We start from the raw sequence: 17,970 nt of genomic DNA on the forward strand, positions 1-17,970 counted from the left end.
TCACTTGAGGAGGGCAACAGTTTCTATGACCCCTTTTCTAGACAATGTCTAAGTTTGAAAAGAGAAGGCTAGGAGATAGTACTGATTGCTGGTCCCAACTCCCATACCAAGACATCCAATGGTGCTGAAAGGAAGAGAAATATATTGCCTCACTTGGCCTGGTTTTAAGACCCAGAGTGGAAATGGGAGACAATGTGTTTGTGTGCCTGTGTTCTTGGGATTATTTAAACTTCCATGTGGGGCCATCACGAGGGACAGTGAGGCTTGGCACAGAAAACCCCAACTGTGTCATGCCTACCTGAACTAGAAGTCACTCTGATTTGCTGTCTCCCGACTGGTCCCTACCAGCTATTTTGTGAATAGCAAATCAGTAAAGTGTGGCTCTTCTGTATGCGCAAGTAGGGAATGTGAAGGGTTTTCTCTCTGGGGAAACAATTTTCCACTAGAAAATAGGGGGGGGGTTCTGCCTCAGTTCCCTCCTCACATTGATCCCTGGAAGTGGTACACTTCCACACTTCCAGCTGACTCAAATCTGAGTCCAACTTTGGTTTCTATACTCCTAGGGGAGTCTGGGTGCTAGCACCATGGACAGCAGCCAAGATTTCCCCCCCCCCTCCGGCCCCCCCCCTCCCAGATGGGTAGGAGATAACCAATGCCCAGGCAAGGTTATGTGACCTTTAGTAGATAAGCATTTTCCCCAAAACATCACCAGGGAAAAGGTAGAGCAGAACCTTCCCTGAGAGAAGGACTAATAATAGGAAATGTCTCTGGATCTGACACTAGCAAAGTGGGAAGTAATTAATTTAATTGCTAATGAGTAGTTCACTTAAAAGACACCATCATTCATATAATACACAGCTCCAAGGCCTCAGGAGAAAAGGATGAGGCTTCAGGCTGACCAAATATTACCAGTCCTTCCCAAACTTTTTCTCTATAGACAGCTGCCCTCTACCCTGCTGCCTCCAAGCACAGTACCTTCCAATTAATACCACTAGCAGGGACACACCAGAATCAGACCTATAACCCTGAACTACCATAAGAGGAGCTTAAACTAGAGCTGGAGACCTATGTTATGGAAGGATTCTGTCCATCTCACTCCAAATGAGTCCAAATTAACTTCAGACCACTTCTCCAGGTGAGCACAGTACCTAAGGACTAATAGAATAAAAATGATCCCCAGAACAAGGAGAGCTCCAGCCTTCCCCTGCCCCCATGTTTAGGGGGTTGGAAGAGCTCTCATTCTTACAAATAACCACCATCCTTTGCATTTGCAGTGTCTATTTCCCCTCATATTTACACGTCTATTATGATACTAAGCACATATTTCCAAGGCTCTATGCAACTCCAGATGAAAAACACATTTTGAAATCTGTTAACCAGCTACTATTTGAAATAAATGGACCACCATCTAATGTAGAAATCTCTTTATGCCATCACTGATTTTCTTTGCAATGGCATTCAACCTGTCCCTTCTTTATCCTCATTCCAACCCTATGAGGTAGACAGTAGAGAGATTTTTTTTCTAAATCACACAACTTGGAGGTGGTAGGTCCACCCTTTAGATACCTCTGAGCACTGCCATCTAGCAGCCAACATGAATTATTCACCAGCAAGTGGGAGTTACACCTCCAACTCAGAACCCACTGCTGCATTTGGGATTGGAAACCTTTGCAGAGAAACCTCCCCACACCTCCCAACCCTCCAGAAAAGCCCAGATGAGAAAGGAGTCTCCACGTGCATATAAATGATTCTTTATGCCCTCCCCCCATGCAATGGGGGGCAGAGCAGGGGAAGTCCGCCAACCCCCCGCCCTCATGCAGGGAACGGGAGGTCAATGTATACTAGTCTTATTGCCAGCTGCCCTGTGGCCATGGGGTGGGGAATGGGGGGTCTACAGCCCCTTTCTTCTGGCATTGGTTCCCCCCTCACCAAGTCACCATGGTAGAGCTGATGGGCTGGAGGCCCTAGGAGCTGAGGTAAGGACGGTTCTCTAGGGAAGAAAATCTGCTCTCCCCTTTTGCCCACTGGCTGCCCCAGGATGAGTGTGAGGAGCTGTCAGTGGGAGCTGGAATGTCATCCAAGTGTCTCTACCCATTGGGCAGTAGAAGCCAGACAATGTCTCCAGCTTGAGGCTACCTACAGAGATCCTCAGTGGTGGGGGCAGTGTGCCCCAAACATCTGGTCCAAGTGGTACCTCCAGCAGCCATGATAGCTCATTTCTGGCCAATGCACTGACTCAAGATCCCCACTCCTGGAGTCCAGTTCAGACTGTGGTGACCCTCATGACAACCTCTCGGCCAGAATGGGAACTAGAACGGGCATCTGGTGGCCGCAGCTGTCCAAGGAGGTGCAGAATTGTGTAACCACAGCGCTGAGGCAAGAGCGTCCGCATGCGCTGGGCAGCCTGGGGGCGGCTGGTGGCCCCAGAAGGGGGGCCCGTCCGTGAGGTCCTGGTACCCAGCTTCCCTGCCATCCCTCCCCCTGCATCTCCTCCTATGTCCTTGGTCTTGTCATAATTCAGGACCTTCCACTGCTGGTTCACTGCCTGCCAGCGCTTGAAGATACGGTAGACAGAGGAGCCTTCGTGGACAATGAGGCCTGAGAAAGAGGGATAAGATATCCAGGGTCAACTGCTGCCCAGATCTAGGCCAGAGGTGCTTAAGCAAGCATTTTCCAGAGTGAGGATATAGGGTTGCAAAGGGCCTGGAGAAGCTGGGAAAGGAGGGGCATCAAGATAGCCCTAAAGGCTCTCAATGATAGAAAATGTGTCCATAAAGCTGAGGGAAGTGGGAGGGAAAGTTAAGTGTATAAGTTGGAGAAAGTTGTTCATCGGGTAAAAAGGAGAGAGGTGCCCTTACCTATGCAGACGACATCCATGAAGCCATACATGCCGTAGCAGATCTGAAATAGCAGATCCTGTCGTTGCCACTTGGCTGAAGGGCTGAGTGAGGACCAGATGAGCCAGGAGATACTGGCGACGAGGAAGAGAGAGCCCAGAACTATGGCTGCAATCTGGACCTTCTCAATGACTGTCAGGGAGATGGCCTGCCACTGTGTGGGAGAGAGGGTTCCAAAAAAGTCACAGAAAGAGATGGTCAACCCTGGCCAATTTAGCTCAGCGGTTAGCACATTGGCCTGTGTACCAAAAAGTCACGGGTTCAACTCCCAGTCAAGGGCACATGCCTTGGTTGCAAGTTCAATTTCCCCATAGGGGTCCTGTGGGAAGCAACCAATTGATGTGTTTCTCTCTTTTTCTCTCCGCTCCCTCCCTCCCTTCTACTCTCTCTAAAAAAAAAGAAAAAAGAAAAGAAAATCAATGGAAAAAATATCCTCAGGTGAGAATTAGCCAAAAAAAAAAAGGCACAAAAGATAGAGGGTCAGGTGATGGCTGGCTCTGAAGAGGAAGATGCTTCAGGAGTCTTCCGGAAATCCTTCTGGCAGGGTTAACATCTGTCTCCTCTGTGCCCTGATCAAACCTAGACTGTGGCCCAGCTGGTGTGGCTCTGTGGTTGAGCATCATCCCATGTACCAGGAGGTCATGGTTCGATTCCCAGTCATGGCACATGCCCAGGTTGCAGGCTTGATCCCAGTAGTGGGTGTGCAGGAGGCAGCCAATCGATGTGTCTCTCTCATTGATATTTCTCTCTCTCTCCCTCTTCCTTCCTCTCTCTGAAATCCGTAAATACTGTAGCAGTGCTCAGGTTGTTTGAGATCACTTGTCTGTCTTAGTTTAGAAGTATTGAGCAAGTGCTCTGAAGCCAGACCATTTAGGTTTGAATTCCAAATTCTATCTCCATCACTTCCTGGCTGAGTAACTTCAGGCAAGTTTTCAAATCTCTTTGTGCATCAATCTTTTAAATGGGGATAATAATAGCATATAACTAATAGGATTATTATGGAGATGAAAAAAGTTAATACCAAAAAAAAAAAAAAAGAGGTAATACACACCAAGATCTTGACACAGAGAAAACACCACATGTTGCTATCATCATCACTGACATTATGATCTTTTTTGTTGTTGTTGTTGTCCCTGTGCCTAGAATAGTGCCTGGAATACAGGTGGCACCCAATAATATCTTTGTAAATAAATGAAGGGAGGATTTACAGACAGGAAATTGGGAGGGGTAAGTAAATGCATGAAATAGGCTCCCTGGATGGTTCCTGATTCTGATTGCTGAAAGGCCCTTGCCCCAATCTGAGAGTCCTCTTCTTGCACCTCACCTGCAATGGGTTCTTGGTGCTGATCGCAAGGACCTGATACTTGAAGTAGCAGAGCTCACAGCTCCAGGATCCCCTCTCACTGATCCAGCGGATGAGGCAGGGCTGGTGAGTGCAGCGCACGGAGCCGTCGCAGCGGCAGGGGCTTAGGAGCTCCCCCTGGAGGAAGAGTGACAAGGGTTCCTGTCAGCTATCACCACCCAGACCCCACTCCTCTCTGCTCTGGGAGAGGAAAACCTCCTCTCGAGGTCACTCATTCTCCCACCTTAAAAAACCTCGGGCCTTTCACCCAAAACAGGGCAAGAGGCTAAGGCTGCAGCACAAAAGACAAAAGTTAGAGCTCAAGGCAAACTTTCCTGACCAAATAGGTGAGGGATGAAAAGGGATTGGAGTGGGGAACTGGGTCTTCTCTTTTGCTAGAATTTGAAGAGGGTAGTCTTTAAGGCGTCCCAAATACAAGGCTACCCCTGAGGATGTGGAGGGTTAGGGTTAGAGCTTCAGAACCATGCATTTCTCCCCCGCTCTATCACTGTAAAGTACTTCACAGATGTGGTGCAGATTGGGATGGGTTACGTCCTCAGTTTCCAAGTATCAAAAGGGAGGAGAATTCTTAGGGATGGGAGTAGAGAGTATTCCCTTTTAATAAAGGAATAATTTCTCACGACACAGAGACATCCCCAGCACTATCCTGAGACAACTTTGTCCATAACATTTAAACAAAGAGTACTATTTGGAATGAGATGGAAAGTTGCAGAATGGGAAGTGAAGAAAAGTGCCCCACGGAGAGAAATACTGAATGAGGCAAGGGCACCGGCTGGGCACCTCCCTTCAAGGTGGGGACAGAAGTACTCTTCTCTGCCCACATCCTCAGCCTACAAAGACCCTGGGGTGAGAGAAGTCGGGGAGAAAGGTAGTCCTGGTTAATGGATGAGAGGGATTTTGAGCCCTGCCAGGAGAAAGCCCCACCCCTTCCTGGGGACCCCTGACCCTCCTCCACCTCAAACATATATTCAGGGAGTCTCCAGTCAGACCCCAACCTCACCCTACTCCCACTCGAGTCCGGGGTCCCGCCTAGCCTCCTCAGGCCCCGACCCTGTTCACGGTCTCCCGGGGCGCCCCAGGTGAGCACCCCCACCCTGCCCCGCCCAACGGAGTGCACAGGCCTGACCTGCTCAGGGCCCTGGAAGCAGATTCGGCACTGAGGGGTTCGGAGTCCGCTGTCCAGGCTGCTGCTGAGCGACAGGGCATCCAGCGCGCCCGGGGGCGGCGGCGGCGGCGCGGGCGGCGGCAGGGGTCCGGCCCGCGGCTCCTTGTCGCTGGCCAGACCCCGGGCCCGCGGTTCTGACCCGTAGTACTCTTCTTCGTCGCCGTCGGTGTCGCTGTCCCGGGTCGAGCAGCCGGCGAAGGGCGCCCAGCCGCAGCCGCCTCCCCCGCCCCCCCGGGGCTGCGGCTCGGCCGGGGGCCGCCCCCCGCCCGTCAGCACCAGCAGCTTCAGCTCGTTCAGGAACATGCGGAGCCGAGACTTGAGCATCGTCCGGGCGCCGGGGGACGGGGGGCGGCGTGCAAGGGGGCTCTCGGGCGGCGGGGGGAAGGAGGGAGCAAGGCCGGAAAGGGGGCGCGCGCTGGAGAGCCAAGCCCCGCCGGGGTCTTCGGGGCCTGTGAGCGCCGTTCACTGCTGCCACCGCCGGGGCTTCGGGGCTTGCGGGGCCAGGAGGGCTGGCGGCCCGGGGGCGGCAGGGCGGGCAGCCATGGCCCGGGCAGTGGGCGGGGAGGGGGGCTCAGGGTGCCGCGCCCCGCGGGTCTGGGTCCGGAGCCGGCCGGGCCCCTGGGATTACGCGCCGGGATCCTCCTGCGGCGGGGCCGCCCCCCATCGCCGTCCTCCTGTCCCCAGTCCTGCTCCGGCTCCCGGCTCCGGCTCAGCTCGGCCCGTGCGCTCGGCGGTGGCAAATGGCGGCTCCTTCCGGCGGCGGCGGCGGAGACCCCCCCCCCGGAGCGGCGGGCGGGAGGGGCGGGCGGGGCGGGAGCCGGGGAGCCGGTGAGGGATGAAGGGAGGGGCGGGGCGGGGAGAGGGAAAGGAGGAGAAGTGGCCGCGGCTGCGCATCCCCGCCCTGCCGGGCTAGAGCAGGTGTCCCTAGAGGGGGGGGCGAGTGTGCGAGCCCAGGGGAGGATGGAGGGAGAGGAGTGTCCAAGAAAGGGGAGTGTGCACACTGGTAGGAGAATAGGTGTGTGAACGGGTGAGGATGGAAAGTGAGTGAGTGCTCAAAGATGCAGGTGCACCAGAGAGGGAGAGGCTCGTGCAAAATGGGAGTGTGCAGATAAAAAGCTATGCAAGGGTATACGGTATGAGGGAGGTAAGTGAGCAAGAGATGGACTCACGCAATAAGCACCTTTACACAAAGGACTAAAAAGTGTTCATAGTGTAGAACTGTGGAAGAGGTGAGGGTGTAAGGGATGGAATCTGATCTCATGAGATTGTAATGTGTGAGTTAGGTGAGTGAGGAAGGGAGACAGGAGTGCTAAAGAGACCACCACTACACTGAAGTGAATACCTCGCCAACCCCACCACCACCACCCCCCCACACACCTCTCTGCTTTTATGGGGTCTTGACCCTGAGAACCAGTTCTACCCCCTTTCAATTTCTGCTTTACACTTACCATCTCCCTCTCCTCCCTTTTACAATGCTGAAGGAAAGGGGATTCAAGAGGAACCCATTGGGTCAAACACACTGGGAAAGAATTAATTAGTAAAAGAGTAATTAACAGAAGGGAGGGTATGGAACCAGGGACAGACAGCCAAACTAAGGCTCCTCAATAGAAAGTGATTAAGGAGAGTTATGCTGTTATGAAGCATTCACATGCATTGGATTGGATGGACAAATGAATGAATGAATGAATGAATGAATGAATGAATGAATGAATCAGAAAACGGGACTGGAACCCAAACCAACATAGAGGATGACTTCTTTTTTAAATTGAATTTATTGGGGTGACACTGGTTCATAGAACCATACAGGTTTCAAGTGTACAATTTAACAAAACATTATCTGCACACTGCATCATGCACACATTGCCCAAAGAAAAGTCTCTTTCAGTCCCCATTTATCCTTACTTTGCTCACCTCCACCTACCCCCACTCCCTTGCCCTCTGGCTATCACTATATGTTGTCTGTGTCACACACACACACACACACACACACACACACACAGGCTGTTTTTTTTTTCTAATCCCTTCACCTTCTTTCAAGGATAATTTCTAAAGACAGTGAGCTGTGTTGGGCTTATGTGGAAGGTGAGGTTGACTGACATGGACTCTACTGATATAGAAAGTTTGACACACTCAGAGACACTTAGCCTTCCAGAAGGTTTACAAACCAGTCCTAATGAGATAGCCAATGAAACATTCACCACACAAGCCCCTTAGCCAGTTCAGATCTTGAGGTTTTCTTCTTCTTTTTTTTTTTTTTTTTAAGTTTTTGAGACTGGCCGGTGTGGCTCAGTGCACACGCCCAAGTTACAGGTTGAGGGCTCAATCTCTAGTGAGGGTCAGGCAGCTCATGATGTTTCTCTTTCATAAATGTTTCTCTCTCTCCCTTCCTCTCTCTTTAAAAAAATCCATTAAAAAACATATTAAAAATTTTTGAGAAACATTGATTTGTTATTCCATTTATTTATACATTCACTGGTTGATTTTTTAAAATTAGTCTTTTCTTTTAAAAGTATTTTTATTGATTTTAAGAGAGAGGGGGAGGGAGAGGGATACAGAGATACATCAATGTAAGGGAGAAACACTGATTGACTGCCTCCCACACTCACCCTGACCAGGGATCAAACCCGAAACCTGGGTATGTGCCCTGACCAGGAATCAAACTGGTAACCTTTTGGTGCACAGGACAGGACACTCAACCAACTGAGCCATACTGGCCAGGGCCATTGGTTGATTCTTTTTTTTTTTTTTTTCCCTTTTTAAAAAATTTTTTCTTTATTGATTTTAGAGAGAAGGAAGGGAGAGGGAGAGAGGGATGGAAACATCCATGAGAGAGAATCTCAATTGGTCCCCTCCTGCATGCCCCACACTGGGAATTTGGCTCACAAACTGGGCATGGGCCCTGACTGGAATCGAACCCGTAATCTCTTGGTGCATGGGTCCATGCTCAACCACTGAGCCACACCTGCCAGGCCATTGGTTGATTCTTGTATGTGCCCTGACCAGGGATCTAACTCACAATCTTGCTGTATCAGGACAATGCTCTAACCAACTGAACTACTCCAGCAGGGCTTGAGGTTTTTCTTATTAGTACCAGCTGCCCTTACCAGCAAGGGCCCAGAGTTACTATCAGAATACAGAGGGAGATTCTCTACTGACAGGTCTTCCATTTTGCTTCATATTCATCTCAAGCCTGAATTCTTACATTCTCAGCCAGATGGTTAAAGAGGATAGAAGTTAGGCCCTGGCTGGTGTGCTCAGTGATTAGAGCATTGGCTGGTGCACCGAAGGGCCTCAGGTTTGATTCCCTGTCAAGGGCAAATACCTGGGTTGCAAGTTAGATCCCAGCTGGAGTGTGTGAGGGAGGCAACCAACCAATGTGTCTCTCTCAAATTGATATTTCTCTCTCTCTCCCCCTTCCTCCCTCTCTTCCACTTTCTCTAAAAATCAATGGAAAAAATATCCTCAGGTGAGGATTAACAACAGCAACAAAAAGAATAGAAGTTAGGGTGCAAGGAGTGACAAACAGATTTTAGACAAGTCACAAATGAACACTGATTTCTTCCTTCCCTTATGCCATCCCCTCAAAGAGGTAGGAGAAAATAAAGAAGTTGGAGCCAGTAAGACAAGGGAAGCCAGAGAGAAACCTGCCTGTTGCCTACCTCTGTGTGTGTGAGCAGAGGCCATCTGGGAAAGCTTTGTGTTTGGGGCAGGGACAAGAGCTAAGAAAACTTGCACTGGAGGAAAAGAAGCACAATAACCCCAAATGATGAGTCACAAGGTTTACAGAAGGGCACAAATCATTCTTATGTAATGTGGTGGTCTGGGGTAGTGTCTGTGATAACTTCCTTGTACACGCTCACTCCTATATATACCCATCTGTCTATATATGACATATGTATTATACACACACACATATCATAACATCTTAGTGCTGGAAAGAACCTTAAAGGTCAAATACCCCTATCTCCCAATCATTGAAAACTTCTCTGCTTTAACACTCCTAGGGAGGGCTGGAAATTGGGAAGAGGGGAGATAATTACCTTTCCCCTCTTCCTGTTGGATTACTGTATTAATCTGCCTTCCATTAATCCTTTACCCCTAGTTTTGCACTTACATGGGCATTGTCTACTCCCTATTTTTTTTTTTTTTTGTATGTGCCCCTAGCGGGAACCAAACCCAGGACTCTCTGGTCCACAGGCCAATGCTCAAACCACTGAGCCAAACCAACCAGGGCTCTACTCCCTATTTTATTTATTTTTTGTTAAGCCTCACCAGAGGATATTTTTCCATTGATTTTTAGAGAGAGTGGAAGGGAGGGAGAGAGAGAAACATCCATGTGAGAGAGACACATCAACTGGTTGCCCCCTGCATGACCCTGACTGGGGCCAGAGATGATCCTGTAACTCAGGTACGTGTCCTTGACCAGAAATCAACCCTGAGACTCTGCAGTCCACAGGATGATGCTCTAACCACTTAGCAAACCAGCCAGGGCTACTCCCTATTTTATATGCACACTGTTGGCTACTTCTTTACAGATAGTCTTATCACTATTTTATTTTATTTTATTATTATTATTTTTTATTCTCACCGGAAGACATTTTTTCATTTTTTTGTTCATATAGAGTGGGAGGAAGAGAGAGAGAAACATCGACGTGAAAGGGACACATCGAGTGGCTGCCACCCGCAGGACCCAACCAGGGCCAGGAACAAACTGCAACAGAGTTACATGCCCTTAGCGGAACCGAACCCAGGTCTCTCCGGACTGCAGGCCAACGCTCCAACCGCTGAGCCAAACCGGCCAAGGCCTTATCACTATTTTAAAGGGCTAGTGACTGACACACCAAAAAACAGATCCAAAACAACCTCACATACACACAGGAAGCAAGCACTCAGTAAAAATGTTATATGAATGAATGAATGAAACAAAGACACAAATGAGAATGCGTTCTCTTAAGGCAACGAAGGAGAAAGACCACAGTACCACCTCTTGGCCCCCCCGCCCAATATAAGAGACTAGGAGAGACTGGAGAAGGCCTGCAGGAGTTGGGATCTGGGTGGCCCAGGTTGCCATGGCACCGCCTTCATTTCCACCCTCTCTCTTCTCCCCACCCTCCAGTCTTCTCTCCACACCGCCCCCCCTTCCCCGCCCCACCACCAGCGTAGGTAGTGGCAGCTAGTCACGTGCTCTGCCTCGTAACCACGCCTCTGCTCCTCAGAACACTATTGGATGGTCACGTGGGATAGCAACAGCTCACATGGCTGCCATCGTTGCTCTCCTCCTTCCCCTCACCGCCCCCCAACCGGGCAAAGCCACTCCCAGCCCCTCTGCGCATGAGTAGCTGGTCACATGTTCCGAACGTCCGGTGTTCACCCCTCCCCCTGGATTTCCGCGCGCCTCTCTGGCAGCTGGTCACATGGTGAGGGTGGGGGTAAGGGGTCCGCTCTAGCTTGCGGCCTGTGTCTATGGTCGGGCCCGTACCGTCCAGCTTCTCCGAACCGAGCTTGAGTGTATGGCGCCCCAGAAACCCGCTCCCAGGCCCCGATAACGGGCCGCCCCCGCAGCTCCCGTCACGGGGTGAAGTAAGTGCAGCCCCTTCCCAGGAATGGAGACCATTGTCGCCCACCATGGCTTCCTGCGCGGGCTAGTTGCTGAAGGGTCGCTGGAGGGCGGGAAGTGGGGTAGGGTATAATCTGGTCCTTTGTGGTCGTAGGGTCTGGGGTGTAGGGGCTTCGATGCAGGGGGTGTGTCGTGTGGGATCTTCCTTGTGCCGGACGTGACGGTCCCAAAGAAAGAGGGCCTCACGTGGCTGAAGGGGTTGGAGCTAGTCATTGTTGTCTGAAGGGCCGGCCTCATGGAAAGTTGGGGAAGGGAAGGGATACTGGTGGTGTCTGTGAAGTTTTTTACAGGAGTTACTTTGTTGCCGTAGGCTCATACCATCCGAACTCTGGAAGGGAATTTCGGTGGCAAGAGTCTCTGTGATTGTAGGGTCTCCTGTGATCTGAGAATGGCTACCCTTCGGTATGAGCCAGTAGCTGAGATTGGTGTTGGTGCCTATGGGACGGTGTACAAGGCCCGTGATCCCCACAGTGGCCACTTTGTGGCCCTCAAGAGCGTGAGAGTCCCCAATGGAGGAGGTGCTGGAGGGGGCCTTCCCATCAGCACAGTTCGTGAAGTGGCCTTACTGAGACGGCTGGAGGCTTTTGAGCATCCCAATGTTGTCCGGTGAGAAAGTGGAGGGTTGGGAGTGGGTAGTAAAGGGGAAAAGACACCTATAGGTGTGGGAGTGGTGGTCAGGAGAGAAGTGAGGACCCCAACTAAATAAGGAAGGCCATGTTGGGGCCAAAAGGGATTGATCAGTGAGTGACCCACCATTTGTTCTGGCCAGGCTGATGGATGTCTGTGCCACTGCCCGAACTGACCGGGATATCAAAGTGACTCTGGTGTTTGAGCATGTGGACCAAGATCTAAGGACGTATTTGGACAAGGCACCCCCACCAGGCTTGCCAGTGGAGACCATCAAGGTGAGTGGGGTGGATACACAATAAGAGAGAGGTACACTGGAACCTTTGCAGTAGAAGGTATTGAGATTTTAGGTATGGTGCCTGATTTCCAGTTCCTCTGTACCTCCTCCTTCCAATCCAGGATCTGATGCGCCAGTTTCTAAGAGGTCTGGATTTCCTTCATGCCAACTGCATTGTTCACCGAGACCTGAAGCCAGAGAACATTCTCGTGACAAGTGGTGGGACAGTCAAGCTGGCTGACTTTGGCCTGGCTAGAATCTATAGCTACCAGATGGCACTTACACCCGTGGTCAGTAGAAAGATGGTAGCCAAAATGGGTTCTGATTGAGGGGTAGGAGAGTGATTGCCCATAGCAAGAAGTCATGTGTTTTGTGACATCAGTTTAAGCAGTTGTGCTTTATGGTAATCCATTTTTCTTACTCCTATTAGGTTGTTACACTCTGGTACCGTGCTCCAGAAGTTCTTCTGCAGTCTACGTATGCAACACCTGTGGACTTATGGAGTGTTGGCTGTATCTTTGCAGAGATGTTTCGTCGAAAGTATGGGACCCAAGTATCCTGAATGATTTTGAATTTCCCAGATCTCTTGTAAACCATCTTCATACCCTGCCCATTCTTTTACTTGAGTACCGCTGACTACCCTGTCCATAACCAGAAGCTCTGAAATGCCCTGGAACTAGGAACTTATTATCCCTCTCGTTTCCATACTCTCTGTTTGAACCACTAAGCAATAACCATTCTACTGCCTTATCTTTGAAAATGACTGCTGTGTCCCTTCTCACCTTAGGCCTCTCTTCTGCGGAAACTCTGAAGCTGACCAGTTAGGCAGAATCTTTGAGTAAGTGACTGGCAAGGGGAAAAAAATTTCCATTCTGAGTCTTTTCTACTCCTGAGCCCTGGTAGCAATGGGCTCTGCCCCTGGAGGTATGGGCTGGAGATTGAGCCCTTTGACCAGAGTTCTTCTGTTCCACATAGCCTGATTGGGCTGCCCCCAGAAGATGATTGGCCCCGAGATGTGTCTCTACCCAGAGGAGCCTTTTCCCCCAGAGGGCCCTGCCCAGTGCAGTCGGTGATACCTGAGATGGAGGAGTCTGGAGCACAGCTGCTGCTGGTACTAAGTTTGGGCATGGGAATGGGTGAGGTTGGGGTGAAAAATGTAGTAGTAGAAAAAGGATCCAAACCATTGTTTCCTGAGACTTGGTTGGTGGATGGGCTAGTCTTTTGCTACTGTGATTGGCCATCCACAAAGAGAAATGTAGAAAGTTACCCATTCTAGGTATTATTGGGGATGAGCAAAAGTATTTTTTCAAATTTTTTTTTCACAATTTTCTAACTTTTGCCTCCCCTCTCAGGAGATGCTGACTTTTAACCCACACAAGCGAATCTCTGCCTTCCGAGCCCTGCAGCACTCTTATCTACAAAAGGCAGATGGTAACCCAGAGAGATCAGTGGAGTAGCTGCAAGAGAACCAAGAGAAGAGAAGCTGTCATTTACCTTCCTTTGAACACTTGAGTGGAGAGTGCCCCCCCCCCCCCCAAGGCGCTGTGTGCCTTTTTATCTGAGGCTATAGAGATGCTTCCTCCAACTTTTTACAGAGAATATGTTGCAGGCTGCCTTAATGACAACCCCCTTCCTTTTGACGATTATCCTTCTCCTGCCCTCCTATTTCCTTACACCAAGAAGTATGTCCCTTGTTCTCCCCTTCCTTACCTTGATACTGGGATCCTTTTTTATACAGGAAAAAACGAAACAAAGAAATACGGTCTTTTTTTTTTTTTTAATGTTTCTTCCTTTGATTGGCTTTGCCACCTGGGGATTTGGAAGACAGCAGAATCTTAAAGATTCTCCTTAGGTCTGCACAGGGCCTACACAGCCAATGGAGCCCCTCGACTAGTAAGAGAAGACAAGGCATTTAATTTGCTTCTTTGACTATGGAGTTTAAATGGCTTTTATTTTTATATTCACTGAATTTCCCCAAAACTGGGTCCTACTTATTATAAGAAAGAATTCTTGGTGGTTTTCTTTCTCTGTCCTTGGTTTCCCCTTGGAGACAGGCCAGGGTGTGTTGTGGTCATCCAGCATGTGGAAAGGAAGAGGGGAGACTCTGACCCCCATACCATCTCATAACAATCCCAGGAGCTTCCCATATCCACTCAGGGAGAGAGGAAGTTTTTCTTTATTCCTTATACTCTTGCTCCCACTAAAACATGTCAAGGCAAAGAGCCTGGCTATTCAGTTACTTTCAGGGGATGGCAAAGGGCCTTTCCTTTTTCTCAAACAAAAAAAGTCTACTGACCCTGGGTTTTCCCTAAGGAAGGAAGAAAAAGCTTAGGGAGAAGAGGAAAGAAGTCAGAAGAATCCAGAGTCTCATAGAAAGGCACTGGGGTTAGCTCGAGGATCCTTCTGATTCCGGAATCTCATTGCAAGCCAGACACCAAGGATCTGTAGAAGCAAAGGGAAAGAGATAATCACCAATTCTGAATCTCTGGGACTAAGACTTATAGATGGTGAGAAAGGGTATATATGAAGGAACTGGAAAATGTTACCTCTGTAAAGCTAAAGAAGAGTCCAACACCCCCCAGGATTTTCAGGGCTTCATCTGAATGCTTAAGAAACTTTTCTCCACACATCTGGCACGTGGGCCTCCGGCTCTTGCAGATCTAGTGTAAAAAGTGTGTGTGCAGGATGCAGAGTTGCTAAGATGCCCTATCCTGACACCTCTGGTGAATGACCCTATAAATTATTTACTAATTTTGATCAGTATCCTACAGATTGAAATCCAACTTGGCTAATTCTCTAGCCTCAATATCCATTCCCCCTCCCAACACAGCAGCACACAGCCCCAATACAAGATAGCTGCTAGGGAGGCAATCACATACCAACTCGAAGCTGCCAAAGTGGGCACTGTCCTTACCCAATTTTCCTACCCACCCACCCCTTCCCCACCAACTCACTGCAGTGCAAAAAGCATAATCTTGTTGATACAGGGTTGTGAGGTTGAATAAGCCACAACAATCCAAACTTCTTTCCAGTTCATCCCGGGTCTTGTTGCTCATGACCCACCAAGAAGCATTGATGACAGCTGTCTGGAGGATATATAGGCAGAGAAAAATTTGATGCTGCTAACCTTCATCTCCCTACATTTTGATCTCAGTTCAAGTGCCTCAATTTCCCTATTCCAGCAAAGGGAGTCAGCATCCCTCAGGGGGAAAAAAGTTCTATCACAATTATACAAACCCAATGATAAATATCCACCTCAGGTTTTCTTAGATCTTCATGGAAAATTAGTTAGACATCCTGGAGGAAGCAAATGGCTCAAGAGTTTGGAAGTGACCTAAGAATGACTTTGGGAGGCAGACTGAGAGGAGGCAGTTAGAGGTTAAAGAAAAAATGCAAGTACTTGAATGGGAATCCCCTTACCTGTTTGCTTCGGTTAATGGCCAGACATGAGCAAGAGATTCCAAACTGGAAGATGAAGACCAAACCAAGGATGATCATGTACTGAGAGGAAGAGTTATGGGGAAAAAGTCCTAAATTCCTTTATGTTCCACCTAAAACATTCTGATTTAATCTATTCACAGGACTTACACAACCATGTAAGTTGAAAACAATAAAATCAGCTCTGGTTTCATAGAGCAGCGCAGAGACATGTCACCAAGATCCCTGAGGTCTAATTTCTTCCTAGCCCACTCAGACTTCCCAAGAGCCCTAGTGTCCCATCACTTCAGGTTAGGATACAAAGAAGAGCAGTACTTGGTGGTGGTTAACAGCGCCCACCAGTCCAGCCACCGCGATGAGAAGAAGGAAGACTCCTACAGCAATGACTCCTCCGATGATACGGATGCTGGACACCAGACCCAGGCCCTTACCCCAAGCAGCAACTCCAATGAGCAACAAGCCTACCAGCTACGGGAAACAGAAAGCAGGATACATCTCAGAATTCTAGCGTACAGCACAGCCAAAGGCCTTACAGGGCACCCGGGACAAAAAGGAGAGGAGGTGCTATGGGGACCTGGAACATCCCTCCCATCGGAGGTCAGAATGGCTGGGCTGGGGGTAGAGGGTGGCAGGGATTGTAATCTATGAGTATAAAAACCGAACCTTTAGCTTCATCATAGCTCTATTTTGGGAGAAAAAAGTTCACAAAAAGGAGGCTCAGAACCCCTAGTTCATTCCCCGCACCCCCAAACAAACCGTCAGATCACCGGAAGTGTCCCCTCTTCTCACGGAAGTCCCCAGGAATTCCCTCTTCGCCGGAAGTTCCTGGGACTCTTACTGGAACATCCAGTACACCCTTCTCCCCACCGGAAGTCCCCTGGAAATTCTCCCCACTCGCCTTTCGGCCCTGAAGCTTCCCCCACTTCCAAAACCTCACCATGTAGACCACGTTGAGCGCGCACAGCGCATTCTTGGAGCAGGCAAAGCCGCCGCAAACCATCTCCCCAGCTTTGGGGACCCGAGTGGTCCCAAGGACTTAGGGAGAGGGTCTTAAGAACAGACTTCTTGGACCCCCGACAGCTTCTGTCTCTTTAAATCTAGTCCACACAAACCCAGTCCTCTGCGCCTGCACCGTCCCACCCCTGCCTCTGGATTGGCGAAACTCAGGGCTAATCCAGGACGTCTACGGTCTGAATGCCAATCAATTTGCATTGCGTTACTGACCCGCCTCCCGGGCCTCCTTTAGGTTCTTTATAGGATGAAACTTAATACTGGGGGCGGAGCTTCAAAGATTCTCGTAGAGATCAGAGCCTAAACTTCGAAACCCCGGATTGAAAGCGAAGATTCCGTGGACCCTGTTGGAAGAGGCTAATCTGGGGGAGGAGGCCCTGGGGAAACTCCTGTGAAGAGAAAGAAGGTGCGACTTGGCGGACTAGGCGAAAGGGTTTCTCCCCAAGAGGGAGTGCCCTTTGCCCTTGTCCTGCAGTGACCTCATGATGACGCCATTATTTGTTGTTACTGCACCACATTCGGAAACACCCAGAGGAGCAAAATATTGAGCTATTTAGCCCAGCCACAGAGGCCCCGTGTTGGGCACAGCAATACCCAGCAAATCCTTATACGTTTGCAAGTATGTCCACTCCTACACAGGTCCTGTTCCGTATCCCCCCCCCCCCCCCCCCCCGACGGTGTGAATATGCTAGATAGTAAATGTAAAACAGCAGCCTTGGCCGGAGTATTACCGTATGTGACAGAGCCACAGGTACCGACATGGCTGTGCCTGGTGTCTTCAGAGCACATGCCTGAACCAGGGCTTGCAAAAATGATGAAGGAAAGGGTCTGGAACAGGAATAAATCTGAGAGTAAGGAGGAGTCTCCACATTTTCACTCTGGGGTGGGCATAGTGATTGGTTGATCGATATATATATATATACACATTCACACACGCACACACACACACAAACACACACACATAATCGAATAAGTGCCATTTTTTATGGGAATGGGAAACGGGAAAGAAGCGATATTAGTGGAAACACAAGTGAAACCTCCCTTGAACCCCCCTGAATGATTATGTCTGTGTGTATTTGGATTCTATGACTGCGTAAGCAGTATATAGTCATTGCTAGTCAGACTACATGGGTTCCAACTTTGCCAATCACTAACTGTGTAACCTTTGGCCAATTAATTAAATTTTCTGTGCCTGTTTCCTCATCCGTAAAATGGGGATAAATAACAATACAACTACCTCTTGGGTTGTTGTGAAGACTGAATGAGTTAATATATGTAGAATGCTTGGAACAGTACCTGACACATATTAAACACTCAGTGTTTGTTAGTTATTGTTCAGACTGTTTTACAGGTTCCAGTGGGTAATCTCAACTTCAGTTCCCTTATCTTCAACTACAGAATATTCACATAGTTATAATTCCCTCTTTTTCATAAATGAATATCAAAAATATATGCAGGAGAAGAGACAATTTGGCAGAGTCAGAAAGGTTTGAGTCATGAAACAAAGTAATTAGATCGAACTATCCACCAACACCCATGCTCCCTGCATCTTTGTTCTGTTCTTCATTCCTCATC

General features: G+C 49.3%; 3 protein-coding genes across 7 annotated transcripts; 1 reads left to right on the forward strand and 2 right to left on the reverse strand.

Moving 5' to 3' along the window:
- Window positions 1–1,738: 1,738 nt before the first annotated feature.
- Window positions 1,739–6,174, reverse strand: MARCHF9 (membrane associated ring-CH-type finger 9). Its single transcript, XM_036252167.1, has 4 exons — window positions 5,387–6,174; window positions 4,222–4,377; window positions 2,859–3,051; window positions 1,739–2,598 (listed from the first exon to the last, which is right to left on the reverse strand). Exons 1-4 carry the CDS (start codon window positions 5,747–5,749, stop codon window positions 2,264–2,266), a joined length of 1,047 nt encoding a protein of 348 aa, XP_036108060.1. The 5' UTR covers window positions 5,750–6,174; the 3' UTR covers window positions 1,739–2,263.
- Window positions 6,175–10,796: 4,622 nt separating this feature from the next.
- CDK4 (cyclin dependent kinase 4) lies at window positions 10,797–13,702 on the forward strand. 2 transcript variants are annotated; one of them, XM_036252285.1, is made up of 8 exons: window positions 10,797–11,005; window positions 11,412–11,648; window positions 11,812–11,947; window positions 12,069–12,236; window positions 12,377–12,486; window positions 12,734–12,784; window positions 12,922–13,057; window positions 13,299–13,702. In XM_036252285.1, the coding sequence occupies exons 2-8, from the start codon at window positions 11,431–11,433 to the stop codon at window positions 13,401–13,403; spliced, it is 924 nt and encodes a 307-aa protein (XP_036108178.1). In that variant the 5' UTR covers window positions 10,797–11,005; window positions 11,412–11,430; the 3' UTR covers window positions 13,404–13,702. The 2 variants fall into 2 exon arrangements, with proteins under 2 accessions (XP_036108178.1, XP_036108177.1); XM_036252284.1 differs by having other exon boundaries at window positions 10,815–11,005; window positions 11,353–11,648.
- A 9-nt stretch (window positions 13,703–13,711) lies between these two features.
- Window positions 13,712–16,657, reverse strand: TSPAN31 (tetraspanin 31). 4 transcript variants are annotated; one of them, XM_036252287.1, is made up of 6 exons: window positions 16,322–16,657; window positions 15,685–15,852; window positions 15,367–15,447; window positions 14,901–15,032; window positions 14,493–14,606; window positions 13,712–14,388 (listed from the first exon to the last, which is right to left on the reverse strand). In XM_036252287.1, the coding sequence occupies exons 1-6, from the start codon at window positions 16,382–16,384 to the stop codon at window positions 14,314–14,316; spliced, it is 633 nt and encodes a 210-aa protein (XP_036108180.1). In that variant the 5' UTR covers window positions 16,385–16,657; the 3' UTR covers window positions 13,712–14,313. The 4 variants fall into 4 exon arrangements, with proteins under 4 accessions (XP_036108180.1, XP_036108182.1, XP_036108181.1 ...); XM_036252289.1 differs by lacking the exon at window positions 16,322–16,657 and adding an exon at window positions 16,141–16,260; XM_036252288.1 differs by lacking the exon at window positions 16,322–16,657 and adding an exon at window positions 16,048–16,136.
- Between the last annotated feature and the right edge of the window lie 1,313 nt (window positions 16,658–17,970).

Source organism: Molossus molossus, unplaced genomic scaffold, assembly GCF_014108415.1.
Source record: "Molossus molossus isolate mMolMol1 unplaced genomic scaffold, mMolMol1.p scaffold_m16_p_10, whole genome shotgun sequence".
Classification (NCBI taxonomy): domain Eukaryota; kingdom Metazoa; phylum Chordata; class Mammalia; order Chiroptera; family Molossidae; genus Molossus; species Molossus molossus.